General features: G+C 45.8%; 1 protein-coding gene across 1 annotated transcript in view; it reads left to right on the forward strand.

Moving 5' to 3' along the window:
• The window catches only part of LOC124015152 (ubiquitin carboxyl-terminal hydrolase 43-like), a 194,514-nt gene that overhangs the window by 50,545 nt on the left and 123,417 nt on the right, over positions 1-20,552 (forward strand). The window contains exon 3 of the mRNA XM_046330141.1: positions 5,538-5,644. Coding sequence (XP_046186097.1) covers positions 5,538-5,644 — 107 coding nt within the window. The remainder of the gene's footprint in view (positions 1-5,537; positions 5,645-20,552) is intronic.

Consider the following 20,552-nt stretch of genomic DNA (forward strand, 5'->3'; position numbering starts at 1 on the left):
GTTACGTATTTTATCTAACGGGTGGCATCCCTAAGTCTAAATATTGCTGTTACATTGCACAACCTTCAATGTTATGTCATAATTATGTACAATTCTGGCAAATTAATTACGATCTTTGTTAGGAAGAAATGGTCTTCACACAGTTCGCAACGAGCCAGGTGGCCCAAACTGCTGCATATACCCTGACTCTGCTTGAACAGAATGCAAGAGAAGGGACACAATTTCCCTAGTTAATAGAAATTCATGTTAGCAGGCAATATTAACTAAATATGCAGGTTTAAAAAGACATACTTGTGTATTGATTTTAAGAAAGGCATTGATGTTTATGGTTAGGTACACATTAGTGCAATGACAGTGCTTTTGTCGCGAATGCGCTTGTTAAATCACCTGTTTGGCGAAGTAGGCTGTGATTCAATGCTAAATTAACAGGCACCGTATTGATGATATGCAACGCAGGACAAGCTAGATTAACTAGTAATATCATCAACTACGTGTTTTGATTATGTTAAGATTGATTGTTTTTTATAAGATACGTTTAATGCTAGCTAGCACCTTAACTTGGCTCCTTGCTGCACTCGCATAACAGGTAGTCAGCCTGCCACGCAGTCTCCTTGTGGAGTGCAATGTAATCGGCCATGATCGGTGTCCAAACATGACGATTACCAATTGTTATGAAAAGTTGAAACCGGCCTTAATTAATCGGCCATTCCGATTAATCGGTCGACCTCTACTCCAACCAAGACAACAATAATAATCTTGTCGAGCCAGTACACTAAATGTGCTGAAAGTCATCACACAACACACATTTCCCCATGTCCCAAATAATATATGCCTCAAAACATTTGATTGAAATGTCTATTTGATCATTTTCATTGGCTGAGAGTATCAATGAATATCCCGTATGGAAGCATATAGCTCTATAAGCTCCATAATCCAGTGGATCTGTCTCCTTCAGCTTAGCAGGAAGTGATTAGTATGGTTATGATGACTAATGTATTTTTAAAGGCACTCCAAAATATAACACACCTGAGTTTAGAAGCTCTTGTGGAAAATATATCAGTGTGCTGCTCTTTGATTACATCAAGCAGACACTGTTCAGGTAATTATGTGATTCACAGTGATTCACTCTCTCCTTCGTTTGATTTCTCTGTGCACTGAACAGAGCTCAAAACACCAACTACCAAAGTACTTTAATAAATTATAGTTGTGGGTTAATGCAGTTTCTCTCACCCCGTCAGGTAAACGGAACTTTGGCCACGAAGAAAGTATTCTTAAACCTTCCACTTTGGGCTGGATGTGTCAATGTGTAGTTCATACATGCAAGATCTATGAGCAGAATTACTTTCTTACCTCAATTATCCACAAAATCCATCATTTGAAAGCAACTGTGCAGTGCCATTTTCCCTACACTTTCTAACACATGGGCCAGCCCCAGAGCAATTCGAGTTCCAGTCAATGAGCTTCAGCCCTTCTCCATTTGAGTGACAGCTATCAAGCAGCATACACAGCAAATTTTCAGGAACCACTTTTGGCTCATGAGCGCTACTATCAAAACTACAGGCTAAAAAGTAGAGGCAGATCTCTTCAAATCAGCCTGTTGAAAGACCCCCCCCCCCCCCCCCCCCCCTAATAATCAGTTTTTTTCCTATTGTGTCATTTAGACTGACACACTAATGTCATGCCACTCAGTCACATAAGTGCCTGGTAGCTCCACTTATCCATCATACATATGGTGGCAATGTGTGTGCGCTTCTCCGCGTGTGGAAAACATTGCTTCAAAGACCCATTCGTTCCCCCGGGAGCGAAAATAATCGATCTTATGATTTCTGGGAGTGATTTTGTAAGAAAGCCAGAAGATGATGACTGGCTGTGGTAAAAAAGGAAATATATCCCGCAGGTTGATGACACGTTATGCCAAATGCCGTTTTATTCCTCTGTGAAAGCCGTCAATTCATACACCAGCGGTTTGTGACTGGTTTCAGTATGGATTTCAGGTCCGTCTGTGCCACAGCCTGGTTCCCTCTCAAAAAGTGACTCAAGGGTTCAGTTCAGGCCTGCTCTATACTTTATGCTTGTAAGATCCATATGTTTATTTACTTGTCTATCTGGGTCTTTAGCTGTGATATATCTACTGTTGGAGAGAGATTTGGAATTGTCAGGGTTCTAGACGTTCCTTCAATGGCTCATGCAAACCTCTATTTAATGTATCACGTTTTTTCTTCTCTAATTGTTAGTCTCTCACTGTCTGTGGTTCAGTACAGGGACCTTGGTTTGGTCCACACTGTGAAACCGAATGAAAAGATAAAATATATACATTTGAGGTGGAAGTTTACACACACTTAGGTTGGAGTCATTAAAATTCATGTTTCAACCACTCCACACATTGCTTGTTAGCAAACTATAGTTTTGATAAGTCGGTTAGGACATCTACTTTATGCATGACACAAGTAATTTTTCCAACAATTGTTTACAGACAGATTATTTCACTTATATCACAATTCCAGTGGGTCAGAAGTTTACATACACTAAGTTGACTGTGCCTTTAAACAGATTGGAAAATTCCAGAAAATTATGTCATGGCTTTAGAAGCATCCGATAGGCTAATTGACATCATTTGAGTTAATTAGAGGTGTTCCTGTGGATGTATTTCAAGGTCTACCTTCAAACTCAGTGCTTCTTTGCTTGACATCATGGAAAATCAAAAGAAATCAGCCAAAACCGTGTAAAAAAAGCCAGACTATGGTTTGAAACTGCACATAGGGACAAAGATTGTACTTTTTGGAGAAATGTCCTCTGGTCCATAATGACTATCATTGTGTTTGGGGGTAAAAGGGGGAGGCTTGCAAGCCGAAGAACACCATCCCAACCGTGAAGCACGGGGGTGGCAGCATCATGTTGTGGGGGTGCTTTGCTGCAGGAGGGACTGGTGAACTTCACAAAATAAATGGCATCATGAGGGAGGGAAATTATGTGGATATATTGAAGCAGCATCTCAAGACATCAGTCATGAAGTTAATGCTTGATCGCAAATGGGTCTTCCAAATGGACAATGACCCCAAGGATACTTCCAAAGTTGTGGCAAAATGGCTTAAGGACAACAAAGTCAAGGTATTGGAGTGGCCATCACAAAGCCCTGACCTCAATCCCGTAGAAAATTTGTGGGCAGAACGTTTGACCAACTCTTGCGACGAGCAATCCCGGATCCGGGATCGTAATCATAGCCTCAAACGAATTAGCATAATGCAGCGGACATAAATACCCCTAGAAACTTTTCCTATTCATGAAAATCGAAAATGAAATGAAATAAATATATTCAAACACAAGCTTAGCCTTTTGTTAACAACACTGTCATCTCAGATTTTCAAAATATGCGTTACAGCCAACGCTAGACAAGCATTTGTGTATGTTTATCATGGCATAATGCTATGCTAGGCTCTGCTGGCAGCAGGCAACATTTTCACGAAAATAAGAAAAGCAAACAAATTAAATCATTTATCTTTGAAGAACTTTCACTCAGGAGACTCCCAGTTAGATAGCAAATGTTCATTTTTTCCAAAAATATTATTTTTGTAGGCGAAATAGCTTTCGTTTGTTCATCATGCTTGGCTGAGAAATCGACCGGAAAATGCTACCTATACAACGCCAAACTTTTTTCAAAATTAACTCCATAATATCAACAGAAACACGGCAAACGTTGTTTAGGATCCATCCTCAAGGTGTTTTTAACATATATATTCGATAATATATCCGTCGAGGCAATTGGTTTCTCATAAGAAGCGATTGGAAAAATGGCTACCTCAGTATTTTACGCAAGATTTTCTGCGGGAGACACCATGTGACCACTTGCTATATATGGTCCCTTACGGCTATTCTTCAATGGAAATGCGTAAAAAGACGTCACAATGCTGTAGACCCCTTGGGGAATACGTGGAAAACGTAAGCTCATTCGTAGCTCATTCACAGCCATATAAGGAGTCATTGGCATGAGGCGGTTTTAAAAAATGCTGCACTTCTGGTTGGATTTTTATCTGGGTTTCGCCTGTAACATCAGTTCTGTGGCACTCACAGACAATATCTTTGCAGTTTTGGAAACAGTGTTTTCTTTCCAAAGCTGTCAATTATATGCATAGTCGAGCATCTTTTCGTGACAAAATATCTTGTTTAAAACGTTTTTCATCCAAAAATGTTAATAGCGCCACCTAATGCATAATAATTTAAAGGCAATGTGTCATGACTTAACCGAAGGTGGCTCCTCTCCCTGTTTGGCCGGTGCTTGGCGCTCCGGTCTACTAGCCATCAAGATCCCTTTTTCCTTTTCTGTTTGTTTTGTCTTTGGTTCTTTTTCACACCTGTTTTCATTTGCGTTAATTTCTGTGTGTATAATTGTAACCCGTTGCCTGCCTAAGTTTGTGCGGGATTAGTCGTTGATTGTGAGGTGCTCGGTTAAGTATTACCGTTATTTGTTTTCACGGGTTCTGAAGTATATGAGTGTCGGAACTTTGTTTGTTCCTCCGTACGTTTGTACGGGTTTTCTGTGGTCGAGGGCGTTGTACCTTTTGATTGTGCCATTCCTGTGTTGGTGGACTTTCCTATCAAAACACGCTTCTCAGACATCCCTGCTCTCCTGCGCCTGACTCCTACACCTCTCACCTAGATGCACGCTATCACAAAATGCTACCAAATACTAATTGAGTGTATGTAAGCTTCTGACCCACTGGGAATGTGATGAAAGAAATAAAAGCTGAAATAAATCCATTTCTCTACTATTATTGACATTTCACATTCTTAAAATAAAGTGATGATCCTAACTGACCTAAGAAAGGGACTTTTTACTAGGATTAAATGTCAGGAATTGTGAAAAACTGAGATTAAATGTATTTGGCTAAGGTGTATGTAAACTACTGACTTCAACTGTATATGGAATCAGGAATATCAATACTTTGTATTTCTTAAGTAAACAAAAATGAACTACATTATGGTTGGTGTCTCATTTTCCCGCTGTACTGAAACTGAACCGAACCGTAACCCCAAAACCGCAATAGGTACCAGCGAACCGTGGATTTGGTGAACCTTTACAGCCCTAGTGGGCTTCCGGACCGACTTGTTTTGATTCAACCCAGATTTAGTATATTCACTTTAATGTGTTTACCTACCTACTGCTCTCCCTTTTACCCAACTCTCATCGACCTCCCTCCAAGCCAAGGTCAGCAATGCTGAGAGGAAAGTGAATTACATGGGAACGCAAACACACACACACGTAATGACAGTCACGAGGTAAGATCTGGCTGTTTGCATTCTCTCTCATCGCCAGCGAAGCTGAACACTATAAAAACGTACAAGAGTGTGTTAACGTGCATTAGCACCTCAATTAGCACCTGTCCTATTGTAGTGCTCCTGTTTACATCTGCTCTGAAACACCTTGTTACCCTGCTGGTGTCCAGCTCTAGCCTCAGTGTTGACGTTTTCACCCACACACACACACACCTATACATACAGGTCATTCACACATCCACGATTTCTCTCTCATTCTGTTCCAGGGCCCGCTGGGTGGAGGGGAGGAGAGCCCTGTCTCCGGCCCAGCAGCAGCACAACAGCCTGGGACGCGGCACAGCTTCGTCCAGGACCACTTTCAGGCACAGTACAGGTACGAATCATAGACAATATCATACAGGTACTTTAGTAGTCACAGACGATAAGAGGTGAGAGTCACATTCAATTAGTACAGGTCAAGTAATAACGCATACTTAAGTTATGCAGCAATTCAATAGCGATTTCTCACGCCATGAGGCTTCATGGAGTACCCAAACACCTAAACTTCTCATCCCAATGCGTTTGTAATGTCTGTGTGCAGAGTTAGTTTTCTCTCCCCAGAATCTATAGCATGCCGTTATATATAGTATAGGTATTCAGAACAGGTGAGCATGCACTTTCCCTTCTGTGGTTAAAAACCGCTAGCCTGCTAAAGTAGGTCACGTTGAGCTAGCTGTGAACACTTTCTGGGATTAGCCTGTATCTTGTTTGGCTCTTTTCCTCCTGGTCTGCGGTACACACACACACACACCCACACCCACACACACACACACATACACCCACACCCGCACGCACACACACACACGCACGCGCACACGCACACGCACACACACACCCACACGCACGCGCACACCCGCACCCGCACCCGCACCCGCACACGCACACGCACACGCACACGCACACACACACACACACACACACACACACACACACACACACACACACACACACACACACACACACACACACACACACACACACACACACACACACAAAGCAGCAGCAGCAGCAGGATCCCTGCGTAGCCAGTCTAATAAAAATGCAGTGACCCTCTGGTAGCCTTGATGTTCTCCAGCTCCTTTCCTCCCCATCCACCTCTTCTTAGATCAATCTGTTGAAACGTTCCACTTGTTGATTTGTGATACCAACGACTGATCTTTATACCACATGGATTGACTGAGCAGCTTAACGTATGATTAGACTTTGACACATTGTATATTGTATAGAGAATGAGATTAGACCTGAAATTTACAGATTCTGCTGGGAGTCAATTGTGGCCAACAGGCAGCCCTTCTCTCTATAACAAAGGACTCCAGTTGTATCGGGCTTAGTATTGGATTTAACACCATACTGGCAGATTAGTGTGAGTCTATCAATATAGGGTTAACCCCAGACAGTTAGACTGTATTGATGCCGACGCAGGGGTTAAACCACCCAGTCAATCACGAGATTATGATTCCCACTCCCTCATCACAGGATTATGGATTATACACTTATCTAAACCCACTGTATCCCTGCAGAGACTGATCTCTCCAGGCTGCTAATTGGAAATTGCTCTCCGAATCCATTCTCCCTTATGGAAAAATGTGTGTCTAAAATGGAATATCGGAATGTTGAGGCCGAATATCGGAATTCCAAGATGGAAAATTGGAATTCTGGGTGTTCCCTTGAATGTGATGATGATCCCTCCTGCTCTTCAAAGTAAAGTGACTTCTTTAACATCCAACCCCCTTGGCTGTTGGCTATGATGTGTTTACGTCCTATTATCAGATTAGCTGTTAATTCATTAGCAGATAAGAGTAGCGACACTAGGGGAAATCTGAGACGTAACCTTCAAGACACTCCAAATGCATCCCTAAACAGCTTAGTAAAGAATGTTAATGCAATAGCTCCTCTCATCAACAATTGTGTCTCTTGTCTCAAATAGCACCATATTCCCTTCATAGTGCACTACTTAGACAAGCCGTTTTGGCTGACAGCTGTGAAGTGTCTGGACTCACCATCCTTCCCCCTCAGGTAGATGGATATACAGATGTAGGATCTTAATTTAATCCCACTTTTGTTGCTCAGAATGTTCCTGCAAAGCTGGAAATGTAAACTTCTAGTGCATTTTAGTTTTCAAAAGGCTTCTAAAGTTTGTAGTTTCAATTTTGACATTTCAGAATTGATTTGCCATAACGAACAATGTATCCATCCCTACAAACATTTTCATTCATTATAATCCACATAATTATTTTAATGTTTCCCATTGCTGCAGTGTTATTTTCCTGCTGTAGTAAACTAGCTCGAATTAAGATCCTACATTTGTACCCCCAAGGTGTTGTAGTACACTGTTAGAAGAAAAGGGTTCCAAAGGGGGATTTCGGCTGTCCCCATAGGAGGACCCTTTTTGGTTCCAGGTAGAACTTATTTGGGTTTCATGTAGAACCCACTCTGGAAATGGTTCTACATGGAACTCAACAAGGTTCTACCTGGAACTAAATAAAGGTTATTCAAAGGGTTCTCCAATGGGGACAGCTAAAGAAAAAGAGTGTAGACTGTAGTGTGTTGTGTTTAGTCAGGGATTACAAAACAACACTTAAAGCACCAGTAATTAGTACTTTGATGGTCTGTTCCCTAAGGATACGTCTCAGTGTGGAGTACATGTTGTTGTCACATTATGCAGTCTACTGTAAAGTGATTACAGAACTATTCCAAACTCTGTTGTTTCTCCCACAACGCACCTTGTCATTTTCTGCCTGGCTCCACCTCAACAGCTTGAAATGTTAGAGAGTAGCAGGGTTACACTGTAATTGCAATTCTGGAGTTTTTGACACAGACCCAGGTAGCAGGATAACGGCTGTCTGGTTTGGCTGGAGGGTGGTGGGTGGTGGGTGGTGGGGGGAGGTACAGATGGAGGGGGCAGATGGCTGAAGGGCTTGTTTACAGATGACCTTGCAGGTTGAGCCTGGGAGAGGTAGAGCCTGCCTGGCTGTTCCCCACCCCTGCCTGGCCTGGCATTCCATGGGACCATCTTTAAAGTTGATTTTGTATGTGACGTTAATGCACTGTGCCAGCCTATAACTGTGCTTCTGTTCACGCAAATGCATTTGAGTATGAATACAGATCAACACAAGTAATGTATCCTATCCACTGCACTCAAACTGTTGTGTTACATTGGGCTCCGTTCCAACATTCTAACTCAACGTTGCAGTATTGACTGTGTTCTAACTTTCAGACTTCTAAAGACACAAGACAGGTAGTGTAGTAGTGTGACTGAGACAATGTTTGCTTTTTTCCAAAATGCATACTACCGTGCTCCAAGTATCCAAATTGGAGCACGGGAGGGTCGGAGTACGAGTCCAAATCAAAGTAGCCGAAGCGGAGCACGGAGGGAACTTCTCGAATGTGAAATGCTGCTTATTCACATGTAAAATGTTGCCTGACTAGAATATTTTTTGTTGATATGTTAATAAATACACGCTGTGTACACAAGCCCATAATAAGTCAATAGGGCTAACTGGCTAGCTACAACGGTTCGCTAGCTAGCCAGATAGCCACAAAGAAATAGCAAAGGACCTTGGGAAGATGCTGGTACAAAAGGAACAGGTACAAAAGTATCTATATCTGTCACGCCCTGGTCTAAGTATTTTGTGTTTTTCTTCATGTATTGGGTCAGGCCAGGGTGTGGCACGGAGTTTTTGTATTGTGGTGTGTTTTGTCTTGGGGTTTTGGTGTGTATGTATTTGGGATTGTAGCTAGTGGGGTTATCTAGCAAAGTCTATGGCTGTCTGGAGTGGTTCTCAAATAGAGGCAGGTGCTAATCGTTGTCTCTAATTGGGAACCATATTTAGGCAGCCATATTCTTTGAGTTTGTCGTGGGTGATTGTCCTTAGTGTCTTTGTTCCTGTTGCTTTATTTAGTTGACAAGTATAGGCTGTTTCGGTTTTCATTACGTTTATTGTTTTGTAGTGTTTTGTGTTTATTTGTATTTACGTTAGTTTTTTCATTAAACATGGATCGCAATCTACACGCTGCAGTTTGGTCCGACTCTCCTTCACGACACCTAGAAAACCGTTACAGAATCACCCACCACCAACGGACCAAGCAGCGTGTTAACAGGCAGGAGCCACAGGAGAGGCAACAGAGGCAGCAGGAGCAGCAGCAGCTGCAGTGGGAGAGGCTGCACCACCTGGAGAAATGGACATGGGAGGACGAACTGGACGGTAAAGGACCCTGGGCTCAGCCTGGAGAATATCGCCGCCCCAAGGAAGAACTGGAGGCGGTGAAAGCTGAGAGGCGCAGATATGAGGAGGCAGCACGGCGTAGCGGATGGAAGCCTGAGAATCAGCCCCAAAAATGTATTGGGGGGGGGCTCAGGGAGAGTGTGGCAGAGTCAGGAGTCAGACCTGAGCCAACTCTCCCTGTTTATCGTGAGGAGCCGGTGTTGGAGGTGAGAGCGAAACAGAGACTGTGAAGGAGTTAATGGGGAAATTGGAGGAGAGAGAAATGAGGGAGTTGCTGTGTTGGTGCTTTTTGCATGGAATTCGCCCGACGGAACGTGTTGGGGATTTGATGGCACCTGGGTTAGCGCTCCATACTAGTCCTGAGGTGCGTGTTAGTCGGCTGGTGAAGTTGGTGCCAGCCTCACGCACCAGGCCTCCTGTGCACATCCCTAGCCTTGCACGTCCTGTGCCAACACTGCTCTCAAGATCTCCAGTACGCCTTCACGGTCTAGCCCATCCTGTGCCACCTCCACACTCCAGTCCTCCGGTAGCAGCTCCCCGCACCAGGCTTCCTGTGCGTGTCCTCGATCCAGTACCACCAGTTCCAGCACCACGCACCAGGCCTTCAGTGCGCCTCGCCTGTTCAGCGCAGCCAGCGCTTTTCTCCTCTCCTGCGCTGCCGGAGCCTCCCACCTGTTCAGCGCAGCCAGAGACTTCCTCCTCTACAGCGCTGCCGGAGCCTCCCGCCTGTTCAGCGCAGCCAGATCCTTCCTCCTCTACAGCGCTGCCGGAGCCTCCCGCCTGTTTAGCGCAGCCAGAGCCTTTCTCCTCTCTGCCGGAGCCTCCCGCCTGTTCAGCGCAGCCAGAGCCTTCCTCCTCTACAGCGCTGCCGGAGCCTCCCGCCTGTTCAGTGCAGCCAGAGCCTTCCTCCTCTACAGCGCTGCCTGAGCCTCCCGCCTGTTTAGCGCAGCCAGAGCCTTTCTCCTCTCCTGCGCTGCCGGAGTCTCCCGCCTGTTCAGCGCAGCCAGAGCTGCCAGCCTGCATGGAGAGGCCAGAGCTGTCAGTCTGCATGGAGCAGCCAGAGCTGTCAGTCTACATGGAGCAGCCAGAGCTGCCAGTCTGCATGAAGCAGCCAGTCTGCATGGAGCAGCCAGAGCTGTCAGTCTACATGGAGCAGCCAGAGCTGTCAGTCTGCATGGAACAGCCAGAGCTGTCAGTCTGCATGGAGCAGCCAGAGCTGTCAGTCTGCATAAAACAGCCAGTCTGCATGGAGCAGCCAGAGCTGTCAGTCTACATGGAGCAGCCAGAGCTGTCAGTCGGCAAGGAGATGTCAGTCTGCAAGGAGATGTCAGTCTGCAAGGAGCCGCCAGTCTGCAAGGAGCCGCCAGTCTGCCCAGTGCCGCCAGTCTGCCCAGCGCCGCCAGTCTGCCCAGCGCCGCCAGTGCTGCCAGTCTGCCCAGCGCCGCCAGTGCCCCCAGTCTACCCAGCGCCGCCAGTCTGCCCAGCGCCGCCAGTCTGCACAGCGCCGCCAGTCTGCCCAGCGTCGCCAGTCTGCCCAGCGCCGCCAGTCTGCCCAGCGGCGCCAGTCTGCCCAGCGCCGCCAGTGCCGCCAGTCTGCCCAGTGCCGCCAGTCTGCCCAGCGCCGCCAGTCTGCCCAGCGCCGCCAGTCTGCCCAGCGTCGCCAGTCTGTCAGGATCAGTTAGATCCACCAGTCAGCCAGGATCCACCAGTCTGCCAGGATCTGCCAGAAGTGCCAGCCAGCCAGGATCCGCCAGAAGTGCCAGTCGGCCAGGATCTGCCAGTCAGCCAGGATCCGCCAGTCAGCCAGGATCTGCCAGTCAGCCAGGATCCACCAGTCAGCCAGGATCCGCCAGTCAGCCAGGATCCGCCAGTCAGCCAGGATCTGCCAGATCTGCTAGTCAGCCAGGATCCGCCAGAAGTGCCCGTCGGCCAGGATCTGCCCGTCGGCCAGGATCTGCCCGTCGGCCAGGATCTGCCCGTCGGCCAGGATCTGCCAGTCGGCCAGGATCCGCCAGTCAGCCAGGATCCGCCAGTCAGCCAGGATCTGCCAGATCTGCTAGTCAGCCAGGATCCGCCAGTCAGCCAGGATCTGCCAGAACCACCAGCCAGCCAGGATCTGGTAGATCCATCAACCTGCCTGAGCTTCCTCTCACTCCTGAGCTTCCTCTCACTCCTGAGTTTCCTCTCTCCCGAGCTTTCTCTCACTCCCGAGCTTTCTCTCACTCCCGAGCTTCCCCTCAGTCCCGAGCTGCCTCAGTCCCGAGCTGTCCTTCAGTCCCGATCTGCTCCTCAGTCCAGTGGGGTTCTGGGTGAGGACTACTAGGCCAGGGTCGGCGGCAAGGGTGGTCTATCCAGGGACGCGAGGAGAGGGGACTAAGACATTGACTGAGTGGGTTCCACGTCCCGCGCCGGAGCCGCCACCATGGACAGACGCCCACCCGGACCCTCCCTATTGTTTTGAGGTGCGTTCGGGAGTCCGCACCTTAGGGGGGGGTTCTGTCACGCCCTGGTCTAAGTATTTTGTGTTTTTCTTCATGTATTGGGTCAGGCCAGGGTGTGGCACGGAGTTTTTGTATCGTGGTGTGTTTTGTCTTGCGGTTTTGGTGTGTATGTATTTGGGATTGTAGCTAGTGGGGTTATCTAGCAAAGTCTATGGCTGTCTGGAGTGGTTCTCAATCAGAGGCAGGTGCTTATCGTTGTCTCTGATTGGGAACCATATTTAGGCAGCCATATTCTTTGAGTTTGTCGTGGGTGATTGTCCTTAGTGTCTTTGTTCCTGTTGCTTTATTTAGTTGACAAGTATAGGCTGTTTCGGTTTTCATTACGTTTATTGTTTTGTAGTGTTTTGTGTTTATTTGTATTTACGTTAGTTTTTTCATTAAACATGGATCGCAATCTACACGCTGCAGTTTGGTCCGACTCTCCTTCACGACACCTAGAAAACCGTTACAATATCCACAGTAAAACAAGTCTTATATCGAGATAACCTGAAAGCCGTTCAGCAAGGAAGAAGCCACTGCTCCAAAACCGCCATAAAAAAAGCCAGACTGCGGTTTGCAACTGCACATGGGGAGAAGATCGTACTTTTTGGAGAAATGTACTCTGGTCTGATGAAACTGGTGCACTTCACAAAATAGATGGCATCGTGAGGTAGGAAAATTAGGTGAATATGTTGAAGCAACATCTCAAGACATCAGTCAGGAAGTTAAAGCTTGGTCGCAAATGGGTCATCCAAATTGACAATGACCCCAAGCATACTTCCAAAGTTGTGGCAAAATGGCTTAAGGACAACAAAGTCAAGGTATTGGAGTGGACATCACAAAGCCCTGACCTCAATCCTATAGAAAATGTGTGGGCAGAACTGAAAAAGTGTGTGCGAGCAAGGAGGCCTACAAACCTGACTCAGTTACACCAGCTATGTCAGGAGGAATGGCCCAAAATTTACCCAACTTATTGTGTGAAGCTTGTGGAACGCGACCTGAAATGTTTAACCCAAGTTAAACAATTTAAAGGCAATGCTACCAAATACTAATTGAGTGTATGTAAACTTCTGACCCACTGGGAATGTGATGAAAGAAATAAAAGCTGAAATAAATCAATTTCTCTAGTATTATTCTGGCATTTCACATTCTTAAAATGAAGTGGTGATCCTAACTGACCTAAGACATGGAATTTATACTCAGATTAAATGTCAGGAATTGTGAAAACTGAATTTAAATGTATTTGGCTAAGGTGTATGTATGTAAACTTCCGACTTCAACTGTATATGGAATCAGGAATATCAACACTTTGTATTTCTTAAGTAAACAAAAATGAACTACATTATGGTTGGTGTCTCATTTTCCCGCTGTACTGAAACTGAACCGAACCGTAACCCCAAAACCGCAATAGGTACCAGCGAACCGTGGATCTGGTGGACCTTTACAGCCCTAGTGGGCAGCCGGACCGACTTGTTTTGATTCAACCCAGATTTAGTATATTCACTTTAATGTGTTTACCTACCTACTGCTCTCCCTTTTACCTAACTCTCATCGACCTCCCTCCAAGCCAAGGTCAGCAATGCTGAGAGGAAAGTGAATTACATGGGAACGCAAACACACACACGTAATGACAGTCACGAGGTAAGATCTGGCTGTTTGCGTTCTCTCTCATCGCCAGCGAAGCTGAACACTATAAAACGTGCAAGAGTACCAAATACTAATTGGGTGCATGTAAACTTCTGACCCACTGGGAATGTCATGAAAGAAAGACATGCTTAAATAAATCAATTTCTCTGGTATTGTTCTGACATTTCACATTCTTAAAATAAAGTGGTGATCCTAACTGACCTAAGACAGGGAATTTATACTCGGATTAAATGTCAGGAATTGTGAAAAACTGAGTTTAAATGTATTTGGCTAAGGTGTATGTATGTAAACTTCAACTCTACCTTGTTTAACATTAGTTTTAGGTCATTTTTGCCTGTTTAACTAGCTGGCAAGTTAGATTATTACGATTCAAACATCTAGCTGATAATTATGAAATCAAACTTTTGCTTTGTGTATATCTTGTTTTGTCTATCGTTGCCATTGTCCTGCAGTGTGAGATAAAAGAGTAGGGGAAGTGCTTCTCAAATGTAATGTTTTATGCATTCTCTCTCGTCCTCACAAGAACGTAGTCAAGAGAACATCGTTGGAGCATGAGAGTGTGGAGCATGGTAGTACACATATCGAGAAACACCCATTGGCACTGATGAGTTTGGGTTCTGTGACTCGTCCTCCACACTTTCTCCTTATGTTATTGCCCTTCTATAATTGCGGTTGCCATGGCGCTCATTTCTAATAGCAAGACTAAACAAAATAATATACACTCTTAGTTTGTTTCGCTCTCTCTCAATTAAATTTCAATTTAAGGGATTTATCTCTCTGAATCTGTCAGTCTCATTGTCTTTCTTTCATTCTCTTTCTGAATCAATCATCCTCTCTCCCTCTCTCTCTCTGCCAGTCTTTTTATATCTGTGATACTCCTCAGGGGCATTCTGATCTGAATAAATGTTTGCGATTAGAGTGGAGGCTGTCTGGTGGGTTAGGCTGCAGAGACGAGAGAGACAAGCGACAGTCACTTTTCAGCCTCAAATGAGTCTTGGTCTACACCCTCAGTCTGTCATGCTGAGTTTGGAACGTTGGTTTTCTTAGTGTCAACGGTAGCATCCCAAATGGCACCCTATTGCTTTTAAAGTAGGCTACACAACTTCAATGGGCCCTGGTTAAACGTTGTGCACTATAAAGGGAATAGCATGCCATTTGGGAGGCACCCAAAGGACTGAGGAAATAGATCTTGTCTTTCTATTCGTACTCTCCCCTGTGTCTTCAGTTCAACACAGCTGCCCAAGATGGCGGTGCAGATTTCTGTAGCCAAACCTTTTAAAGCAGATTATCCAGAGTTCACAGTCACTCCTCATTCAACCTCTCCTTTGATTTTATTACCATGATGACCCACTTACACCCCTTCTTCATTGGGGAGGCCTCCTGGGCTGCCATCTTCCCCCCTTCCACCATGACCTTACCTGGGGCGTCTCTGAGCTGATCCCATCCCAGGCTGGATGCTTTGAAGTGGGGGTTAGAGAGTTGTTGAAGTGGAAGGCTGCTTTGATCTCCACTGGTGTTTTTTTGTGAACGTACAGAGCATAGAGACTCTGCCAAGCCCTGCTTCCTCTTTCTGACCCTACACCTTCTAACTATCATCAACTAACACTTACTCTCTCTCTCGCACGCACGCACACACACGCACGCACACACACGCGCACACACACGCACACACGCACACGCACACACTGTTCCCACATACCAATTACCCCACTAATACAGTAGTTCAGTTTACTCTGTTTACTTACCCTTCAGGGCCCCTCTCTGCCAAGCAAACACCAATACAATTGTATTGACCCAGTACTGTCAGAGTTGATGCACTTTATTACTCTCTGTGAAACTATTTACACTCTTTCATGATGTGATTGACTCTAGTGGTTGAGGACGGTGGAGTAATTGTGAGGACTGCCAATATGTTTTCCCTCCTCCTTGTTGAAACCCCAGTAACAACTGAGGTAATAAAAAAGAGAAATTGCGTACTTAAGCTGAGCGAGGAGCTGAGAGTTCTCAGATGTGCCTGCCCCACTCACAATGTACCTTTTTATGGAGTTGGATCTGTACTGTAGGAGCCTACAGAGTAAGTGGTTGCAGTTGGAGCTTGCCAGAGATGATAGCCCAGCGCCGTTGTTTGTTTAGAGAATGAGTTCACCAACTGGTGTCCGGGTCCCCAATGCTCCGGTGACGTGGAGGAGGAGGCTGTCAACGGCCTGGATCGAGACCAGAGGGACGTTTAGAGCCTCGTCTAGCCTCATATCTCCACACTGCAGATGGGGGCCAGAGCGCGTCGCCCCTCTCATTATGCAAGCAGGATATGCACACACAGGCACGGATGCAGATACCCTTCTCTGAGTGGATAGAGGCAGTAACCGTACGCATATTCATGAGCTCTCTGACATGAACACACTGGAACTGTAAAGGCCACTCTCTGAGATAGTACTCATCATCAACAGAGGAAATACTAGAGCAGGATGATGAGGATGGTCAACCTTAAACTTCATCAACACTGTGAGATGAAGGTCACAACAACTATTTTAGGGGGGGGTTCAACTCAAAGTTTTTAAACAAATGAACATCCTTTCTGGCTTAGTGCTGTCTCCAATATCACAAATGTCACACTCAATCTCTTGAAGTTGAACACAATGTCCCAGCACAGGAAGCATTCAACAGACCAATCAGCTTGTCTCCTAACCCGCATTGCATTAGCTCCCAGAATTCGTCTTCCAACTCGTCACACCCCTCAGAGAGAGGCAGCCGAAAACAATTGTCTACCCCCCCCCCCCCCATTTGAGGCGTAGCCCTCTGTTAATTTCCCATGGCGTGGGCCCTTTGTTTAAAGGTCTCTAATGGAGAAGCAGAGAGAGGCAGATCAGCCTCAGTGCACTCATCCAACCCAACGCAAACCAGCAAATCAGACAGACTGACTGACAGGGGAATTTGGCTCTGGCTACAGAAGCCCTCCCCGTTTCGCCAGAGGAATTGAGGTAGAGAGGAAATGAGGAAGAGAGGAAATGAGGAAGAGAGGAAACGAGGTAGAGAGGAAACGAGGTAGAGAGGAAACGAGGTAGAGAGGAAATGAGGTAGAGAGGAAATGAGGAAGAGAGGAAATGAGGAAGAGAGGAAATGAGGAAGAGAGGAAACGAGGTAGAGAGGAAATGAGGAAGAGAGGAAAGGAGGGAGCAGAGGAGGAACTGTCTGCTGACCTGTAGAGTAAAAGTCTGGAAGGACTTGCCATGTGTTCCACTTTAGACGTTATGCCTTATTACAGGGCAGACTGTAGACTTTTCTCTATGGATTGATTGGTTAGTCGAACGACTGAGGGGATACTCGAGCCTGTGCCTTTGTCCTGGAGTGGCACTGGGCTGAAATGGCATCACGACCTATGTGCCGGCCTGTATCTATCAGTGTCTGGGATTGGGCTCCTTGCACTTCTGTTCAGGCATCGTTTGCCACCCCAGCCATTACCAATGTGTTTCTCTACCACTTCACTTTTAGCCACTTTTGTGGAAAATGCAAATCACCAATGGCGCGATATTGAATCTCAAATGGGCTTTTCACATGGGTATTTATGAGACCCTGCTGACTCCAACCCCTGGGGAAGTTATATCGCGCATTTGTCCTCTCAATTTTTGGATAAAATCGACTGTGACTCCATTGAAATACATTATTCAAGCAGAGAGAGGTTTTTAGCTGGGGAAACTGAAAAGGAAAGGGGATTGATTCACTGTGGGTTCAAATGTATTCACCAAGAAGGTCTGTGTTGTGTGTTTGATACAGTATCTTCATTCTGTCTCATGTGGGTTTAGGGTAATGCCCGGTATGAGCTGTTTGCTACGAGAGCTGCGTTCAAGAAAGCTCTTGGACCGATTTACTGGTCAGAACTTCTCTAAAAGCACTATGTCTGTGTCATGATGTTTGAATTCTGTCTCATGTATGTTGATGCGTAGCAGGTGCTATATGTAGGCCTATGACACGAGAGCTGCATTCCAATAGGGTGAGGCTTGCGAGTTCAGTCATGCTGTTTGGGTTATTATCTCGTAATTCAGTGGTCTTGAGCGATACAGATGCTGCGTTCAAGGAAGGTGATATGAGGCTACGTGTTTAGTAATGCTGGTCACGTACTATTTATTTAGGTAGTGCAGAGGCTGTTCAAAACCTCATCTGTATAAATGATGAATAATGTTTTTTTGGTAGACCGTCGGTCGCTAGGACTGCTAACTCGTTGCTGTGGGCTAGAGGCCAGGGGATTGGTGCTGTGAGAGTCAGCCAAATGCAGAGTGGATGGTGGTGAGAGGATAGGTTTGACACACACACACTGACACACACACTCTTCTCACAGACACACACACTGACACACTCTCTCCTCACAGACACACACACACACTGACAGACTCTGTCTCCGCAGACACACTGACAGACTCCTCACAGATACACACACACACACACTGACAGACTCTCTGTCACATTCTGACCTTAGTTCCTTTATTTTGTCTTTGTGTTAGTTTGGTCAGGGCGTGAGTTGGGGTGGGTAGTCTATATTCTTTTTTCTATGTTGTACTTCTGTGTTTGGCCTGATATGGTTCTCATTCAGAGGCAGCTGTCGATCGTTGTCTCTGATTGAGAATCATATTTAGGTAGCCCGTTTTCCCCATTTTAATTGTGGGTGATTATTTTCTGTTTAGTGTATGTCACCTTACAGAACTGTTTAGTTTAGTTTCATTATCTTTGTTATTTTGTTTAGTGTTCTGAGTTTAAATAAATATGAACATGGACACTTACCACGCTGCGCATTGGTCCGATATTTCATACTCCTCGTCAGAGGAAGACGGATTACGTTACACTCTCCTCACAGACACTAACAGACTTTCTCTTCACAGACACACACACACACACACACACACACACACACTGACAGACTCTCTCCTCACAGACACACACACACACACACTGACAGACTTTGTCTTCACAGACACACACACACACACACTGACAGACTCTCTCCTCACACACACACACACACACACACACACACACACACACACACACACACACACACACACACACACACACACACACACACACACACACACACACACACACACACTGACAGACTCTCTCCTCACAGACACACACACACACACCCCATAATGGAAACGCTGTCAGCCTCCACATACAGAGTTTTAAGCAATGCCAGTGTGTGTGTGTGTGTGTGTGTGTGTGTGTGTGTGTGTGTGTGTGTGTGTGTGTGTGTGTGTGTGTGTGTGTGTGTGTGTGTGTGTGTGTGTGTGTGTGTGTGTGTGTGTGTGTGTGCGTGTGCGCGTGCGCGTGCATGTGCGTGTCAGACTCCATGGAGAGCGTGATGTTGTAACGTGTAAGCCCCACTAATGCTGTGACTGTCACTTTCCCAAACAGAGTATATACAGGAATCGTTTTAACCAACTCTCAGAATGTGTGATAGATCCATAGAAATAGAATGACTAGATCCATAGAAATAGATTGACTAGATTCATAGAAATAGAATAACTAAATAATACTTTTGAAATAGTAATGCTATTTCTATTATATCTGGGACAATATCTACAAAACCTCTCAGAGTAGGAGTGCTGATCTAGGATTAGTTTAGCCTTTTAGATCAAAAGGAATAAGATTATAAGGACAGGTGGGGGACCTGATCCTAGATCAGCGCTCCTACTCTGAGACTCTTTGTGGATACAGGCCCTGTGTTGTAACAACTCTTGTTCAGACCTGTACCGACTATACTTGAGTGCATCACTGTCCTGGAGTGACTCAGCAGAACACCTGATAACCTGGACTCATTCAGCTGAGAACAACCAGGAGGAAAAGAGAGAGCAGAGAGAGGAGCAGTAAGATGTATCAGCACAGTGGAGCTAATATGTTCCACACAATATGTTCTACACAAGCTAATGGCTGCCTCTCTCTCTCCAACCAATCTCTACTACAACCACCATCCTTCCGTCTCTCTACCACCAGCATCCTTCCTTCTCTCCTCTGCCTCCATCTTTCTCTCTACATCCGCCTTTCCCTTCTCCCCCTCTCACCCCCTCCCCCTGGGGATGCTGCTGACACAGCCCTCTTGGCTGTCCTCCATGTTTCTGTGCTTAACCCCCAGGCTCATCTCCTGCTGATCCCCCTGTAGGGCTGATCACCTCTGTGGCTCTGCTGTCCCACACCACTACTAAATCCCCCTGGGTGTACTCTGGCTGGGCCACCGGCCAGGGAGGTATTCATGTTGGAGTCATCATTGTGTTGGTTGACACTGGTAGTGGATGCCCTGCGTGACACGGGAGGATGAGACGGGGTAGTGACTCTTTTGCATTGGGATGATGTCGCAGATGTCATGTCCCTGTTAATCTGGAAGTCCTCGCTTCTCAGTTGACTTGGTGCTCTCTCTTCTGTTTCCGTCTGCACTTCTCTTTTTCTAATAACCACATCTACTTAGGGATAGACATTTCGGGTCAATTTTGCTGCCGACTAACTGATCATCAACAAACTGTAAAAATAAAAAAAAATAAAAAAAATTAAAACGACGTGATCGACACATCAGAGCAATGGGAGTCGTTCAAAGACTGGAAGGCAGGCAACAAGCTTAGGCCCAAAATTAGTCCATAGAAACTAGGGATGCACAATATATCGGTAAGCATATCGGAATCGGCCGATATTAGCTAAAAATGGCAACATCGGCGTCGACCCGATGTCTAGTTTAACGCCAATGTGCAAAACCGATGTCGCCTAAGCTGACGTGCATACCTGTATAACGTAGGTAGATGATGTAATGACGCCACGAAAAATATAGCTCTACACAGCATTCCTAACCTCGCCCACAATGTCTGCTGTGTGGATCGAGCAGTCAACAAGTCGGCAAAATCCATTCAAG

Source organism: Oncorhynchus gorbuscha, linkage group LG26, assembly GCF_021184085.1.
Source record: "Oncorhynchus gorbuscha isolate QuinsamMale2020 ecotype Even-year linkage group LG26, OgorEven_v1.0, whole genome shotgun sequence".
NCBI classification, from domain to species: domain Eukaryota; kingdom Metazoa; phylum Chordata; class Actinopteri; order Salmoniformes; family Salmonidae; genus Oncorhynchus; species Oncorhynchus gorbuscha.